Below are 17,326 nucleotides of genomic sequence, written 5' to 3'. Positions count from 1 at the left end.
GCGCTCCCCACCGTGGTATCGGGGTCTGAAGGGCCATTCCTTGTTGTCTCTAGCCCCAAACAGACCCCCTACTGGTGCAATGATGTGTTAAAGGTACACACACACACACACACACACACACACACACACACACACACACACACACACACGAAATGCGCCTATGTATTGCAAGAGCAGTTAAGTGGAAACGCATAGAACGCCCAAGGCAGGCGCAGAGGGGCCTGCACGGATGGGCAATCACCCCACTGTCTGATCTGTGGGCCAAGCCCTGGAGGAAAGAGAAATCATAGAAATAAATTTCTGAGAAGTAGCCAAGTATGGGGAAAGGGATTGACGAGGACAGTCACCTGCCTTGACACCCCCACATGGGACCCTAGTTCAGGAGGGGGGCCTTCTAGTGGGACCCTGAGCTGCTGTCACAGCCTTGAAACTTGGGGGAGAGGTTTTGGGGTCACAGCCTACAGTGCTTGGGGATTCCTCACTAGTCCTCAGTTCTTTGCAGGGAGCTGACATTGCTGGAGTTCTCTTTCTTTCTCTCTCTTCCCCACGTGTCCCCACCCCCCAGCCCCTGGTTTCCTTCCACTGCATCGCATTCTCTGAAGAAATTCTAGCAGACACAAATACTTTTCAAGGACAAAGCTGTCACTAACCTGGGCCCCTGATCCAAGAGGAGAGATGTATGGGAGTATCTTTTCCTATTCACACTTTAAGTTTGTTTTTTGTTTTTTGGGGGGACACACCTGGTGTCGCTCAGGTTATGCTCCTGGCTCTGAACTCAGGAATCCTGGCAGTGCTCAGGGGACTCTATGGAATGCCAGGTATCAAACTTGGGTAGGCTGTGTAATCTACTCACTGTGCTCTTCCTGGTCCACTATTCACACTTTTATTTTATTTATTTGGATTTTGGGCCACACCCGGTGGTGGTGCTCAGGGGTTACTCCTGGTTCTGCACTCAGAAATGGCTCCTGGCATATGGGATATGGGATGCTGGGGATCAAACCCTGGCCCATCCCAGATTGTTAGCGTGAAAGACAAGCACCCTACCACTGTGCTATGGCTCTGACCCCCTATTCACACTTTTTGTCTATTCACAACTTTTAAGGCACATCCCTGAGCCCCAGGACCAAGACAGCCTGGCTTTCCAGTGCTCCAGCCAACTTGACCAACCTGCCAGTTGGGATTTATGGCCTAAAATCATCACCCAGGAACCTGGAAATTATCTCTGAGTTCCCCCTTCACCTTAACCCAGTGGTCATCAAATAGTGGGTGCGCCCCCCCCCCCGAAGGCGCGAGGCTCTGTAAAGGGGGGTGGAGTTTGACCTCGCCAAACACTGTCATAACAAACTAAGCCCTGTGTTTATGTCTCTGTATGTCTCTGGAGCTGAGAGTTGCTGTGTCCCGCTTCAAACCCCGCTTCGAAAAGCTATGCATTGCAAAATGTGCTCATTGTCGCCATTAATCCAGACATCACCTCTGATTGAAAAATCAGCTCAAATTATTTTATATATTTTTGCTTTGCAGGTTAAAGTTTTTTTTAATAAAGATACTATTTACAGTCGTGGGGGGGCACGAAAAATGTTTTCTTCTTCCTAGGGGGGCATGACAGAAAATAATTGAGAACCACTGCCTTAACCCCAGGGAGACAGACTGAGTTCTGGAATGAAAAAAGCAACAAAACCAGCTGAATCAAAGGCTGAGCTCTGGGCTTTATGGTCCTTTTTGGAAAGCTCCATTGTCCAGAAATGCTACATTTTTACAGAACTGCCTCTACCCTACCTCATCCCTCCCTCCCCTGCTGCCCCTGCCTCCCCTTCCTTATCTTCCTGCTGGGACTACACAGCCTTCACTCCCAGCCACTGTCCCTCCCGTTCTAGGGCAAGGACTTATGTGCTAACTGTATATTTCAAACTCCAGCCTTGAAGAACCAGCAGAGGAAAAGTGGACTTAGTCAGTGGGAAAAGGGCTAAGAGAAGCGCTGGGTGGAAAGGACCAGATTCTCTGAGTCCTACAGGCAGCCCAGCTCTGCATCTCCAGATCCTCTTTGGAGGAGGAATCAGCAGGGAAAGGAATAGGAGTGGCCTCCTCACACCTGCACTTCCAGAGACAGCACAACAGGGGGCACCTGCCTGGGGTTGGATCTCCAGCATCCCATAGGGTCCTCCTCCCCACACACCCAGCCTGCCAAGAGTGATTTCTGAGTGCAGGCAGAACCAGGAGTGCAGAACCTAAGTGCTGCCAGATGTGACCCAAAAAAAAAAAAAAAAAAGGTAAGAATTTCCCCATTGAGAGACATTATGACAAGTTTCGCAAATGATCTTTTGGGTTTTGGTTTATGGGCCACACCCGGTGGTGGTCAGGGTGTGCTATCACTCTGCCCCCCTGCAAATGTTCTTTCAATGCAGGTTCCCCCCCCATAATTTCATCACCACATCATCATACAAAGTAATAATTAAGTCCATTTTTCATATCTGACAAGGGGCATGCTTAGGGGTGTTGAAAAACTAACAATCAGGGTGTTACATGAGTGTTGGGATTGGTATTGATTGAAATGGTGAATGCCAGAAATAACTGCATTATGAACAACTGTAAGCCACAGTGCCTAAAAATAAGAGTAATTTAATCAGTAAAATAAATAAAGAAATAAATAGGGGCTGGAGTGATAGCACAGCGGTAGGGCATTTGCCTTGTACATGGCCCACCAACAGACCTGTGTTTAATTCCCAGCATCCCATATGGTCCTGCAAACCTACCAAGAGCGATTTCTGAACACAGAGCCAGGAGTAATCCCTGAACACTGCTGGGAGTGGCCCAAAAACTCAAAAGAAAAAAGGATATTTATAAGTATATTTAGAATGTCACACATATATGTGCTTATATAGAATACTTAACATATATCATCGACATTTTGCTTTTTTTCTTTTATTTTTATTTATTTATTTTTCCCTTCTCTTTCTTCTGCCACACCTGGCAGTGCTCAGGGCTTAGTCCTGGCAATGCTTAGGGATCCCTTGTACATTCATATTTGTAATCAAGGTATTAAAATAAAGATATTATAAAAAAAAAACTTTATAACAACAAAAAAAGAATCCTTGTGGTTCGAGGGATCAAACCTGGGTTGTATGTGGGCAAATATCCTCCTCACTGTACTATCACTCCAGCTCTTAATAGTTTTCTAATTTATTTAGGGTCATAATATATGTTGAGAGGTAAAGTATTGTTGTGATTTCTAAAGCAATGAGTTAACCCTATAAGATACAAACGAGGTGAAGAAAATATCCCAAGTACCACACAATAGGGACCAAGTGTTACTCTCTTGGATGGCCCATCAGCCGCCCTCCCCAGTCTAGGGGAGCAGCCTTCAGTGGGGTCCCCAGCTGACTGGTGTTGGTTTCTAACTTGTTTCACCGGTTTTTTAACTTTATTTTATTGATTGATTGTTATTGGGCCACACCCAGTGGCACTCAGGGGTTACTCCTGGCTCTGCATTCAGAAATCGACCCTGGCAGGCTGGGACACCATATGGGATGCCAGGAATAGAACCGGGTCGGTCCCTCCTGGGTCAGCTACATGCAAGGCAAATGCCCTATGCCCTATCACTGTGCTATCTCTTAGGCCCCAACTTGTTTCATCTTAAACAGAGCTGGCTTCTGGCCTCTTCCCTGCTCTCTTTACATGTCAATGACTCACCTAGGCAGAACTACTTCTAGAAAGGCCTTTAGTCTTCCCTCCCCCTGCCTGGGGGTGGTTTGGTCTTAATAAAAATTATGGTTCTTGGGCCAGAGCGATACCGTAGAGGTAGGACATTTGCCTTGCATGCAGCCAACCCCTGGAAGAACCCAGGTTCGATTTCAGGCATCCCATATGGTCTCCCGAGCCTGCCAGGGGCCATTTCTGAGTACAGAGTCAGGGGTGGATCATCGCCATAGATGGTGACTGGATTGATCCCTTGGTATGATTAAGACCAAAATGGTCCCCTTTTACTGGACTGTAAGTGCCATGTCTTTAATACCAGAATGGCAACATATATACTGGGTGGTTTTGTGTTATTCTGGTGCATTCACAACATCTCTCTCACCAAAATATACATGCTATGCTCTCTAAAATTTATTTTAAGAGGAGTGTAGATGCACTATCCCAGTGGTGACACACTTTTGAATTTAAAGCCATCCCAGGACCAATAATTTATCATTCACTGCTGACCAGAAAGACCCCCATCTGCCAGGTCTAGTACATCAGATGAGGGAGACAAGCCAGCTACTATCTCTTTGGACTCAGAGTCTAAATACAGCTCAGTAGAAACACCCATCTGGAGGATAATCAGCCTCCGTCTTATGAAGGCTTGAATATGAACTTGTTCAGCCAGTTTAAAAAGAACTGTGCCTTGTATGGACCAGCATCTCCATATTGCACAGGCTGGAAGGCAAGTGAGCTTTGAAATCCTCAAGATTTTCATGTGATTGCTAAGCTCGACCTAAGCCCTTCACAATATATGCAGCAGAAAATGTGGTTTAGGAGCCAAAATGGTAGCACAGCGATAGGACATTTGCTTTGCATGCAACTAACCCAGGTCAGACCCAGATTTGATTCTCAGCATCCCATGTGGTCCTCTGAGTCTGCCAGGAGCAATTCTGAGTGCAGAGCCAGGAGTAACCCCTGAGCACTACCAGATGTGGCACACACACACACACACACACACACACACACACACACACACACACACACACAAAAGGAAAATGTGACTTAGTAATGAGGCTAAGACAAAACTCCACACCCTAGGTCATTCTGGGAAGAAAATTTCAGAGGTTTGATTGACTTATGAGATGTTGTTTGGGAAAGGGTAATGAATTGACATAAGAAAAAAAAGCTATCCTGCCCCCTGTTATCTTACTGCAGATCCATAAGGTAGCCTTTGTGGGCTTGGGAAAAGATTGATGAGATGCTGAATTTAAAGGAAGTTATACGAGGATTTTTCATGGGGTTTCCAAGTCTTATGCAAAATTTCTGGATATAGTCCAGAGACAAATGGGAGGTAAAAAAGCACAACAGCACCTTATAAGACAAATAGCCTTTGAGAATGCTAATGATGGTACAGGCAATCGTGCACCTTATCAGAGAGATAGAGATAAATAGAGAGACAGAGAGAAGGAAGGAAGGAGGGAGAGGTGGGAGAGGGAGGGAAAGGTAGGAAAAGAGGGAGAGAGAGATTGTCATGGTATATCTAAAAGTGTGTTGAAAAATTGGTTCAATTAGAGATAGCACAGTGGTAGGGTGTTTGCCTTGCATGCAGCTGATTCAGGACGGATGGTGATTTGAATCCTAGCATCCCATATGGCCCCCCCATGCCTTCCAGGAACAATTTCTGAGCACAGAGCCAGGAGTAACCGCTGAGTGCCACCAGGTGTGACCCAAAAACAAACAAAAAGATTTGGTTCAATTAAACAACAGGTACGTATTCATGCTACTGAAGTTTATTCAGTATGGAGACAAGCTCAGGATAATCAGGATGGATCATCCTCTCTCCACAGGGAATACACAGCCTCTCTTTGTACCACCCTCTCAAGAGCACGACCTTGGACCCTGTCCAAGATGTGACAGGGAAATACCATTGGCTAGAGACTGCCACTCCTCTGGTAATCCTGTCTCTAGAAACTGGAGAAGAGGTAGTCCCGAGCTTCACAAGCTCGTAGATGTTTTAACTGTGATGAATTAGGGCATTTTTGCAGAAACTGCAGGATTTCTCCTGGACCTGCTTTCTCGAGACCGCTACCCAATCATCCTGTCTTGAGAAACTGCACAAGGAGCCAGAACCCACAGAATTAGGGGACACTCCCATCTGCAGCCTCCCTTCCCAGCCTGGCCAATAGAGCTATGAGCAGTAGGAAGTTGTGTCTTGTAAATCCACTGCCCTGATGCCATAACCATAACACTGGCATGGTGCCACTACAAATTAAAATCTGGCATATAGGGGCTGATCCTGTGAGGCATTGTAGGCCTGTTCCTGGGAAGAAGCAGTTTGACTCTTAAAAGGAATCACTCTTCATGTCAGTGTGTAGATTCTGATCATGTTGAAGAAATAATCATTGTCATTTCAGCACCAACTGTTTGGGCTTTTGAAAAGGGAGAGTGCATTGCCCAACTATTACTTCCTTTTATAATTCCTGGCCACTCCAAGTGCCCTGGGATTGGAGGTTTTGGTAACACCAACCCCTTAGCAGCCTCTGCTGGTCCTCTGGTGGCCTTTACCTCTAATATTAGAAGGGCTGAGCACCCACTTATAACCCTTGAGATTCATGGGCAGAAGTTTAAAGGTATTACTGACAACAGGTGCTGTTTTTTTGTTGTTATTGTTTTGTTTTTTAGATGCTAATATTTATATCATCTTTTCCCAATACTTGTCCCATAACTGGGCCATACTTTATGGCCCGTATGAAGTAGGTGCCTTGCCCTCTTTCTCTGTCCAACAGAGCATTAGATGAATAAAAATAATTTGCTCAGAAGGAAAAAGCCATCTTACAACCATATCATTTGTAATTTTTTCCATCATTCATTCTTCTCCCATTCTGCTTTTCTAAATGCCCATAATCATGTGGTATAGGATTTGCTTCAGCAATTACAAGCTCTTTTACAAAAGCGTTCCAAACTTATTTTCACTACTCATATTTGTCCTCATTCTGGCCTCCCTGGGCTGATGGCTCAAGGAAATGAAATTGTTGGTGCCCTGGTCGAAGCCTATTTTTACATCATCTGTAGAAAAGCATCAAGCCAAAGACATACGCACGCGCGCGCGCACACACACACACACACACACACACACACACACACACGCCTGTCACCTTCATGTACATTATCACATTCCATGGAGACAAGCCAGACAAATCATCCACGCATGTCATGTCTGTGCTCCATTACACTGTGAATCACATGTAGCTGGAGATAACTGCCAAGGTTTGCAGACATATCAGACAGATCTGAATTATGGCAAATGGATATTACACATGTTAACCTTTTACCCAAACAAACCCTTTCTTCATAAAGTAGTTGATACTTATTTTAGTTTTATATAGGCTGTCCCTATGGCGTCTGAAAGAAATAAAGCCTTTTTTCCTTGTTGTTATAATATTTTTATGGCATGGGTATTCCCCATATCATCAAAACTAATACTGGCCCAGCCTACACTAGTAAAGTTTTTCAATCATTCGTTAAAAATGGCAGATCAAACATGTCACTGGTATCCCCTATAATCCTCAAGAACAAGGCATCATTGAATTTACTCACAGAACCCTCAAAACTCAATTATTAAAAGGTAGAAAAGGGGGTATGCCACCGCTTGACTCATTCCAAACATTATTTTCTTTGAATTTCTTGAATTCAAGAATCTCCGAGGAGAGCCTTCCACAGCTACTGAATGACACTTTCTTTTTTTTTTTTTTTTTTTTTTTTTTTTTGGTTTTTGGGCCACACCCGGTAATGCTCAGGGGTTACTCTTGGCTATGTGCTCAGAAGTTGCTCCTGGCTTGGGGGACCATATGGGACACCGGGGGATCGAACCGCGGTCCGTCCTAGGCTAGCGCAGGCAAGGCAGGCAGGCACCTTACCTTTAGCGCCACCGCCCGGCCCCCTGAATGACACTTTCAAGAAGGAGCACAAACTCTGAAAACAGTCAACTTGCCTATCTGGGTGAAATTTGACAAAGAATGGGTGGGAAGTAACCTCCTTATCCAATGAAAAGGCTGTGCTTATATTTCCACAGATGGCAGCCCTACTAAGGAACTCTGGGTCTCATTACACCTCACCAGAAGTAGAATCCACCAAGACTCAGAAAGGCCTGTAGGTCTGTAAAATAAAAGTAATCATAAGTGGTAAGACAGCACCATACACTGTGTTTCTAATGGGTCTGATGAAACAGGATAGTGGCAGAGAAATAATACCAAGTCAGTGAGTTAAAGATTCCTTGGAGTCAGCCTGCTTTTTTTCTTCATGACTTCTAAAAAGTAACTATCCAGGGGCCGGCGAGGTGGCGCTAGAGGTAAGGTGTTTGCCTTGAAAATGCTAGCCAAGGATCGATCCCCACACATCCCATGTGGTCCCCCCAAGCCAGGGGCAATTTCTGAGCGCTTAGCCAGGAGTAACCCCTGAGCATTAAATGGGTGTGGCCCCCCCAAAAAAAAAGTAACTATCCAATGGACTTTTTACATCTCAAAGGAAGAGGTTACTGGGAAGTGGAAGTTGGGAGGAACACCTTTGTTTTAGGCTTTTATCTTGGTTCACCTTATATATAGGTATTTCCACATGAAGCCATTTAAGGGAATTAACCCAAAGACCATAAGCTATTCTCAGAACCTCTTGCATCTGGACAACCCTAAATAATAGTAATCTTGTTTTGCAGCCCCTATATGTCTCAGTTTGGGGGTAAGGAAGGAAACTCTTCTTTTAAAATGTTCTTGGGCCAGAGAGATAGCATGGAAGTCAGGCATTTGCCTTTCATGCAGAAGGATGGTGGTTCAAATCCCGGCATCCCATATGGTCCCCTGTGCCTGCCAGGGGCGATTTCTGAGCATAGAGCCAGGAGTAACTCCTGAGTGCTGCTGGGTGTGACCCAAAAACCAAAAAGAAAAATAAATAAATAAATAAATAAATAAATAAATAAATAAATAAATAAATAAATAAATAAATAAAGTGTTCTAATGTTTTTGTTCACTGAAGTCTGTAGAAAAGGAACTTGGATGCTATTGACTCTTATTACAGTGTTCATTATAAGAATGTTTCAACAACTTATTTCTATTCTATTTAAGTATGTCTGCAACTATGTCCTAATGTTTTTGTTCACATAAGTCTATGGGAAAGGGGACTTTGATGCTCTAGACTCATATTATAGTGTTCAGTGCTCTAGACTCTTATTACTTTGCTCAGTATAAGGATGTTTAACAACTTATGAAAAAGCATTTGTGATATGCTTAAGACAGGATATGGAAAAAATTGATTGTTTTAAGAATAATGTATGCATATTCTAACCTATGATGCTTTTATAGCCAACTCTACCTTTACTAGCAGTGATTCCTAGGAATTAGCTATTACAGTAACTGGCTTAAAATTTCCTCACCACCTTACTTACTGGCTTTATATTGATGAAGCATTTTGACCCATTCTCATTTACCACCCTAGAGGGTCAGTTATACATCTGTAACATATTGATCGATCAACTGTGTATGTGTGTACATGTGTGTATGTGTGCAGTGACCCGTTTTATGTTAGTCTTATTGTCTGTCTGTGTTGCACACATTTCTTCTACCTCTCACCTCCCCTCCTGTCACTCAGCAAAACCTTTTCTCTTTGTTTCCCTATGCTCACCTATCCCAGTTCTGTTGCTTCCTCTATTAAAACCCTTTATCCCTATAACTCTTGTGCCCTTGAGCACTGCTCCAGTCCCATCCCTGCACCCTTTCAATCTCTCATCATCATGGACTGCCACTCAAAACCAGAACTGACTTTTTTTGGGGGGAGGCCACACCCGGCGGTGCTCAGGGTTACTCCTTGATCTCTGCTCAGAAATCACTCCTGGCAGGCACTGGGGGCCATATGGGATGTTGGGATTTAAAACACCATTGGTCCTGGGTTGACCACTTGTAAGGCAAGCACCCTACGCTGTGCTATTTCTCCAACCCCTGAGAATCAACTTTTTGAGTGGGGCCTGGCTCAGGGACAGATCTCTGCCCATGTCTCCTCATCAGCTGCAGGACATTCACTCTAACATCCCTGACTGGCCCCAACCAGATCACCTGGTCAGCTGAAGGAGTAATCCAGACTCTTCCCACCTTGGACTTAATAACAACAGACTGTGGGTGGCAGAATATGTATATTTCTTTGTGTGTATTTATTTTTATTGTATGTCTTTTTTGTTGGGGCCACACCCAGTGGTGTTCAGGGGTTACTCCTGGCTTTGTGCTCAGAAATCCCTCTGTCAGCCTCAGGAGACCATATGGAACGCAGGGGATCGAACCCGGGTTCATCCTGGGTCAGCTGTGTGCAAGGCAAAAGCCCTAACACTGTGCTATCAATCCCACCCCCCAATGTATATTTCTTTATGCATATTTCTTTATTGGGGAACATTGTTGTTGTTTCGAACTTGTTCAGCAGAAGTATTTCTTTATATGTATTTCCTGGCAATAGTATTGTTATTATACCCATGTATCAGGGATTATAAAGTATTGGAATACCCGGTATTTAGATAATTCTTTTTGATGGTGCTTGTTACTCATTGGATGGAAGCACTTTTGGATGGAAGCATCCTCTGGATTGGTCTCTTACCCTACCTGTTCCTCAGGGTGTGGTCTTTCACTTCTTAATAAAGACCCTGGGTCTCAGGGAGAAACTGCTTGTGGTTTTGGTTTTTTCATGACTGAGTAGTCTGCTTGCATGTGGAAGTTCCTGAACATGTTTAATCACCTTAATAATATGTGGATTATTTCCTGTGTTGGCATTTGCTTTCAGACCCATGTACCACCAATGGCTTCGGCTACAATAGATTATGACATCTTCTGAGGGATAAATACTGCAACCTAACCATAGTCCCCTGGTGCCCCAATATTACCTTGTGGCAACATACCTTTTTTTCCTTTTTGCATAGAGCCAGTAAAATGGGGAAATCTTAGGAAATAGAGGAGTTTCTGTCTATTAGGAATAGGAACTCTAAAATTTGTATGTTGCAAGTGGGCTCTAAACCCTGAAGTTTGTCATTTTGGCTTGACTTAAATTTTAGTTGCTCTGAGGTTGGCTGTGGGTTTTCCCTCCCACAACTTGTTTATTCCACCTGAATGATCAGAACCACCCACACCTAGAATGGGCAGGAAGAGGAGTCTGCTTGAGGGGAGAGAGGGGATAAGAAGGAGAGTTAGGAACTGTAGGGATAGCACAGCAGGTAGGGCATGTGTCTTGCATGCAGCCAACCCAGGTTCAATCTCCAGCATCTCATATGGTCCTCCCAGCCAGCTAGGAGTGATTTCTGATCACAGAGTCAGGAGTAAGCAACCTGTGCGAGTCTCTGGATATGGCCAAAAAAATAAGTAAATATAGAGAGTTAGAGAGAAAAAGGAGACTCAACAAGGAGAATCAGCATGGAGAATCAGCAAAGGAGAGTCAGTCAGCAATGAAGCCTGAAGAGCAGCTGAAAGGGAGACAGAGGCAGAGAGAGTCAGAGAAGGAGCATAGAAGTAGCTGCTGGGAAAAGGCATGTGAGGAAATGAAAATGGTGGTTAGGACTGTGAAATAAAGCTGTCTAACCCCTGGAACTTCATCTGACTGCTTTGTGAGTTTCTCCCTGTCACCCTACAACCTTCAGACCCATCAGGCTGTAGGGGCTGCAGGAGCTAGGCTGAGCCAAGAAAGGCCTCATCATCTTCACACCAACTTAGGACTCTTTAATTTATAAATAAACAACAATTGGTGCCCAAGCCCTAGACTGACTTGAACCCTGAACTCAAGAAGACTGCAACGATAGTGAGTGACTTGACCTTTTGGTAGATTAGCATGACAGCCCCCTCCAGCTGGACTGAATGTGCTGTGCCTTTCACTGGATCATCAGTGAACATAGCTTCTATTCTGAATGGTTTCATGTTGCTCTGGTCCATCTACCTGCATTTTTTACTCTGGACTGTATATGCCAGGCTCCCTGGAGATTCTCTTGCACACATGCCACAAGAGGAGAAGAGTGCCTTCCCAGTGGTGACAAGTTATTGATCAGCCTTCTCAGAACTGATAATTTATCATTTACAACTGGCACTAAATCAGAGATAACCCCATCTCCCAAGAATGATAAGCCAGCTACCATCTCTTGTGTCTCAGAGTCTAAAAGCTCAACCAAAGATTCCCCTGTGCACCAAGCACTGAATTAGGTAGACAAGCTGGTGCTGGCAATACAAGTCCTAGGCACTATTAAATGGTTCAATATCTAGAATGGTTATGGATTTATCAACAGAAATGATACCAATGAAGATGTCTTTGTCTTTGTTCACTGGACAGTTATTAAGAGAAACAATCCCAGGAAGTTTCTGTGTAGCGTTGGTAATGGGGAGACGATGGAGTTTGATGTTGTGAGAAAGAGGACCAAAAGCTGCTAATGCATCTGGACCCGGCAGAATGCCAGTGAAAGATTGCAGGTATGCTCCAAATCGACGTAGGTTCTGACAATTCATCCCCTAGCCTCACTCAGCTGGGCAGCATCCCAGATGCCACCATCTACCATCTTTCCTCTACCAGAGGTGCCTTTTGCAAGCAGCTATTGAGGAGACTCCAGCAGCCTGAAGATGGAGAAGATGGAGGATCCAAGACCAGCTGAAGATAGGCTGAGAAGAAACTGCTTTCCTACACCTGGATTCCTTCCAAAAATTTAACTTTCTCCTAGGCTGATCTCTTTTGTTTTGGTTTGGTTTGGTTTTGGTTTTGGGCCACACCCAGTAACGCTTGGGGGTTACTCCTGGCTATGCACTCAGAAATTTCTCCTGGCTTGGGGAATCATATGGGATGCAGGAGATCAAACTCAGGTCCATCCTGGGTCAGCCGCATGCAAGGCAAACACCCTACCTCTTTGATATTGTTCTGAACCCATAGGCTAATCTCTTGACCCTATTTCATCGGTCACTATATTGCTAGTTAAACTGTATTTTATCTGTATGGATCTTATTATTTTGTTCTAAGCCCCATAGCAAACAGAAAATTTTGTATCTAACTTTAGTGCTTTAATATTTGTTTGCACAATTCTGGGGAAATGCATGTTAGAGTTTTGAAAGTTCTCAGCTATCCTAGTGAATGTTTCCCAATTGCTATGCTGTTATATCGTGTATCTTATGTAGCAGCTTATTTTCAAACTATTATCTGCAAAAAAGTTCTTGTGATTTTGTTTAGAGAAGCTTGTGAAAAGAAACGTGGATGTTCTGGACTTATCAGTAATGCTTCTGTAATAATACAAAAAGGGTGGAGAGTGTAGGGACCCCTTTCCCCAACTTGTTTATCCCACCTGAATGATCAGAACTGCCCACACCTGGAATGGGCTGACTGAAGAGTCTGCTTGGGGGGAGAGAAGGGCTAAGAAGGAGAGTTAGATGGGGCTGCAGAGATAGCAAGGAGGTAAGGTGTTTGCCTTTCATGCAGAAGATCATTGGTTCGAATCCCGGCATCCCATATGGTCCCCTGAGCCTGCCAGGAGTATAGAGCTAGGAGTAACCTCTGAGCGCTGCCGGGTGTGGCCCAAAAACAAAACAAAACAAAAAGAAGGAGAGTTAGAGAGAGAAAGGAGAATCAGCAAAGGGGAGTCAGTCAGCAATGAAGCCTGAAGAGCAGCTGAAAGAGAGACAGAGGCAGAGAGACACAGAGAAGGAGCAGAGAAGGAGCTGCTAGGAAAGGCTTAGCATAGAAGTCATGTGAGGAAATGAACATGGTGGCTAGGATCACTAAATAAAGCTGGCTAACTCCTTGAACTTCATCTGACTGCTTTGTGAGTTTCTCCCCTGTCATCCTACAACCTTCAGACCCACCAGGCTGTAGGGGCTGCAGGAGTCAGACTGAGGTGAGAAAGGCCTCACCATTACCACACCAATTCTAGGACTCGTTAATTTATTAATAAACAACAGTTGTCCATACACCAAACTTTAGGTCCCCTAGATAGAACCAGGGTCAGGTTTCGAGCTACCCTGGCAATGAGGGAACCACGGGCAAGCCACCCTGGCAATGACTTGCAAATTGGGACATGCTTCATGATGCCCTGGCAATGGCATAGAACTTGTGAGAGTCCAAGGATTCTAGTGCAATGCCTGACAACAACAGCCATCAAAGAGAAGATGAAGTAAAGGGAAGCTTTTACTTTTCCCTGGAACTAGAACATAGACTATTGACTGGTCTCAAGCCTGCAGTTGGCATGTCTGACCAAATGCTTCCTGGGAAAGGCCCCCCTGTTCTCATCTAAGCTAAATTTTTTTTCTTTTCATTTCCCCAGTTTTTACTGTGCCTCTGCACTATAACAGCCACTTTTTAAAGTTCCTACTTAAGGATTTCCACCTGTTATGGAAAACAATAGAACACTATCTGGCCCATCTCATATTTTTGTGTTTTCAGCAAACAGAAAAGAGAAATATTGTTGGTTTACTATGTGTTTCACCCTAAGCAAAACTGGCTTCCGGCCTCATCCCCACTTTCTTTACATATCAAAGAGACTCACCTAGGCAGGCCTAGTTATAGATAGGCATTTTGTTTTCTCTCCCCCTTCATAAAAACTGCAGTTTTGGCCAGCTGAGATCTCTCCTTCAACAAGGTTGAAAGCTCCTAGTTTTGGTTTATTTCCTGCTGCGACCCCTGTTCCAGTCCCTTTTCCAGGGTTGGATTACTGTGTGTGGAGCCCCACAGATTGTGGAGTCTGGGGTTCATACCTTGCCACCCTCAGCCCAGCAGTGTGGGTTTGCAAGAGGTTGGCCCCAGAAAGGCAGAGCAGTTCAGTGGGCAGCACTTGGGAGGTCCCACTGAGGTTACTGCAGTAATTTGAAGATAGGGATCCAACTCAAGGCCTTGAACAGGCAACATGCTTATATCGAATACCCAATAGTGCCTAATAATACCAACTAATAATACCTAATACCTTATATAGAATAATATTAGGTATTATTATTAATAGTATATAGAATATCTAATATATACCTAACTGGTATATATTCTGTATATCTAATATCAATATTAACATAACTAATATTAATTATATAATATAGTAATATAGACCTAATAGTTATTTATTCTATATGCATAATATTATTAATTATATATATTATAATATTATATGTTAATTAATAATATCGAATTCCTTTAAGCATTATACCTGACCCTCAAACTGTCCTTATTTCTTTTAGGTTTATGGGCCACACCTGATGATGCTCAGGGGTTACTCTTGGCTCTGCACTCAGGGGTCATTCCTAGCAGTTTTCAGCATAGGAGGGGGGTGTCATATAGGATGGCCAGGATCGAATCTGGGTTGCCCACACGCAAGGAAAACACCCTCATTCTTTGCTGTCACTCCAGCTCCCTTTTTATCACATTCAAATATTACCCATGTGACCAGACATGCAAATTGATATTATGTTTTTAATTAAAAGACAGGGTTGGAATGACAACACAGTGGGCAGGGTTCTTGCTTTGCACGTGGCCAGCTCAGGTTGGATCCCTGGCACACCCTAGGGTCCCCCAAATATCCCCAAGAGTGATTCCCTGAGCATAGAGCCAAAAATAAGCCCTGGGCACTGCCAGATGTGGTCTCCTAAAAAGAAAACATGTATTAAGGGATTAGATATTTGTGCAACTTGTCAAATGTTAGAGAGTGGGGGTTGGAGTGATAGCACAACAGTAGGGTGTTTGCCTTGCATACCTGGGGCAGACCCAAGCTTGATTCTAAGCATCCCATATGGTCCCATAAGCCTTCTAGGAGGGACACAGGAGTGACCCCTAAAGTGGCCTAAAACAAAACAAAAATGTTAGAGAGAAGCTTTTTGGTTTGGGGGCCACAGCTGGTGGTGCTCAGAAGTTACTTCCTGGCTCTGTGCTCAAGGGTCATTCCTGGTGGTGCTCAGGGACCCTATATGATATATATGAGGATAACCTAGGTAGATCAGCAAGGCGAATGCCCTCCCTGCTGTGCTATTGCTCTGGCCTTCCCTGACCCTCTTCATGCACTCCCTCAACCCTTCTCTGAGGTGACCTGAGCTTGTTTAATCACCTGAGTCCACTTTGCAACAAAGGGATCTAAAAGCTCAATCCTTTATTTATTTAGCGGCCTGACTGTATTTGTGATTCATGTCAAAGCTAACAGACTCAACCAGCAGGGAACATCACAAACTCCTTTATAGCATCATTTCTCACAATGCTTTCGAAGCATGTTTGTCTAACAAAGGAACAGAAACTGCACAGGGACACTTTGCTGCTGCCACTGGGACTAAGCCTTACATGTAGATGTCCCACAGATGTTTTTCTACTGGTGTGCAGGTGAGCAGCGCCCTATGGCCACTGCCATAGTTGGGTGGAAGAATTTTCTGCCTGAGTTGCAAGAGAAACAGAGACGGCTCACCCTGTCCTCTGTGCTTCCGCCAAGTTCAGTCACTGTTTGGAGAACAGAATGGATCAGGTAGGAACTGGTCTCATTTAAGTGTAAGAAAAAGGTTTCACCGATTTAAGTTTGCTTATTCATTTCACAGACTATTCCTGGCTCAAGAGTGACCCCTGGTTGTGTTTGGGGGACAAAATACAATGAGAGGACTCAAACTCTGGTAAAGATGTGACTTGGGGGCCCAGAGAGATAGCACAGCGGCATTTGCCTTGCAAGCAGCCGATCCAGGACCAAAGGTGGTTGGTTCAAATCCTGGTGTCCCATATGGTCCCCCGTGCCTGCCAGGAGCTATTTCTGAGCAGACAGCCAGGAGTAACCCCTGAGCACTGCCGGGTGTGACCCAAAAACCAAAAAAAAAAAAAAAAAAAAAGATGTGACTTGGGAGGCCAGATACAGAGCAGAAAGGTTTGCAGTGGTCCCACGTTTTGTCTCCCTCTGGTCAAGGTGGGGGCTGATGGGATGTGCCAGAAAGCGTCTTCAAGGCCTGTCCTATCTAATCAAGGATTTGCAGAGCTGCCGTGTCTCTCCCTCCCAACAAATAGGGAGGCGGGTACCCAAGGGGTGACCTTGGGAATCAGAAACAGCAGCTATGCCCTGGTCAGTGCTGGCAGAGATGAGACCACGGGACCAGCAACAGGGAGAAACTGCTTGTTGTTTATGATTATGAAATGATTGTGAAATGAACAAGAATTGAAAGATTGTGCTATTGTCAGAATCTTGCCTTGCTCAGAACCCGGACAGAAAGATTCTCTGGAAATGGGATCCAGATGAACTAGAAACACAGATGAATGGCACTGCTTAGCAGTGGCGAGCAGGACAGGAGAAACCTGACTATGTTGCTGAAAGAGCAAAATCTCAGTTGGGTAGTGCCTGGACCCCTCCAAGTGATGCCAATGCTACCTCAGAGGGTGGAGCCGTTAGCACCATACTCAGGGTCATTGGTGGAAAAGCTGAGTATAATGGGAGGGCCAGAGAGAAGGTACAGTGGGGAAGGGGCTTGCCTTGCACCCGGCTGACTCTAGTTCCTTTTCTAATGCACCTGATCCGATGACCACATCAGGAGTGAGAGACTAGAGTAGGCCAGGTGAAGCCTAAAAGCACCAACCAAATGCATATATGTGTCATTTGTAGGCCAGGAATAACCTTCTAGAACCTTAAGAGGAAGCCGGACATGAGAGCTTCTCCTGAAAGTCA

General features: G+C 44.6%; 1 protein-coding gene across 1 annotated transcript in view; it reads left to right on the top strand.

The window, feature by feature from the left end:
- SCARA3 (scavenger receptor class A member 3) overlaps positions 1–17,326 on the top strand; it is a 43,058-nt gene that overhangs the window by 3,824 nt on the left and 21,908 nt on the right. The window contains exon 4 of the mRNA XM_049772631.1: positions 54–93. Coding sequence (XP_049628588.1) covers positions 54–93 — 40 coding nt within the window. The remainder of the gene's footprint in view (positions 1–53; positions 94–17,326) is intronic.

Source organism: Suncus etruscus, chromosome 4, assembly GCF_024139225.1.
Source record: "Suncus etruscus isolate mSunEtr1 chromosome 4, mSunEtr1.pri.cur, whole genome shotgun sequence".
Lineage (NCBI taxonomy): Eukaryota > Metazoa > Chordata > Mammalia > Eulipotyphla > Soricidae > Suncus > Suncus etruscus.
This window is presented reverse-complemented; position numbering and strand designations above follow the sequence as displayed.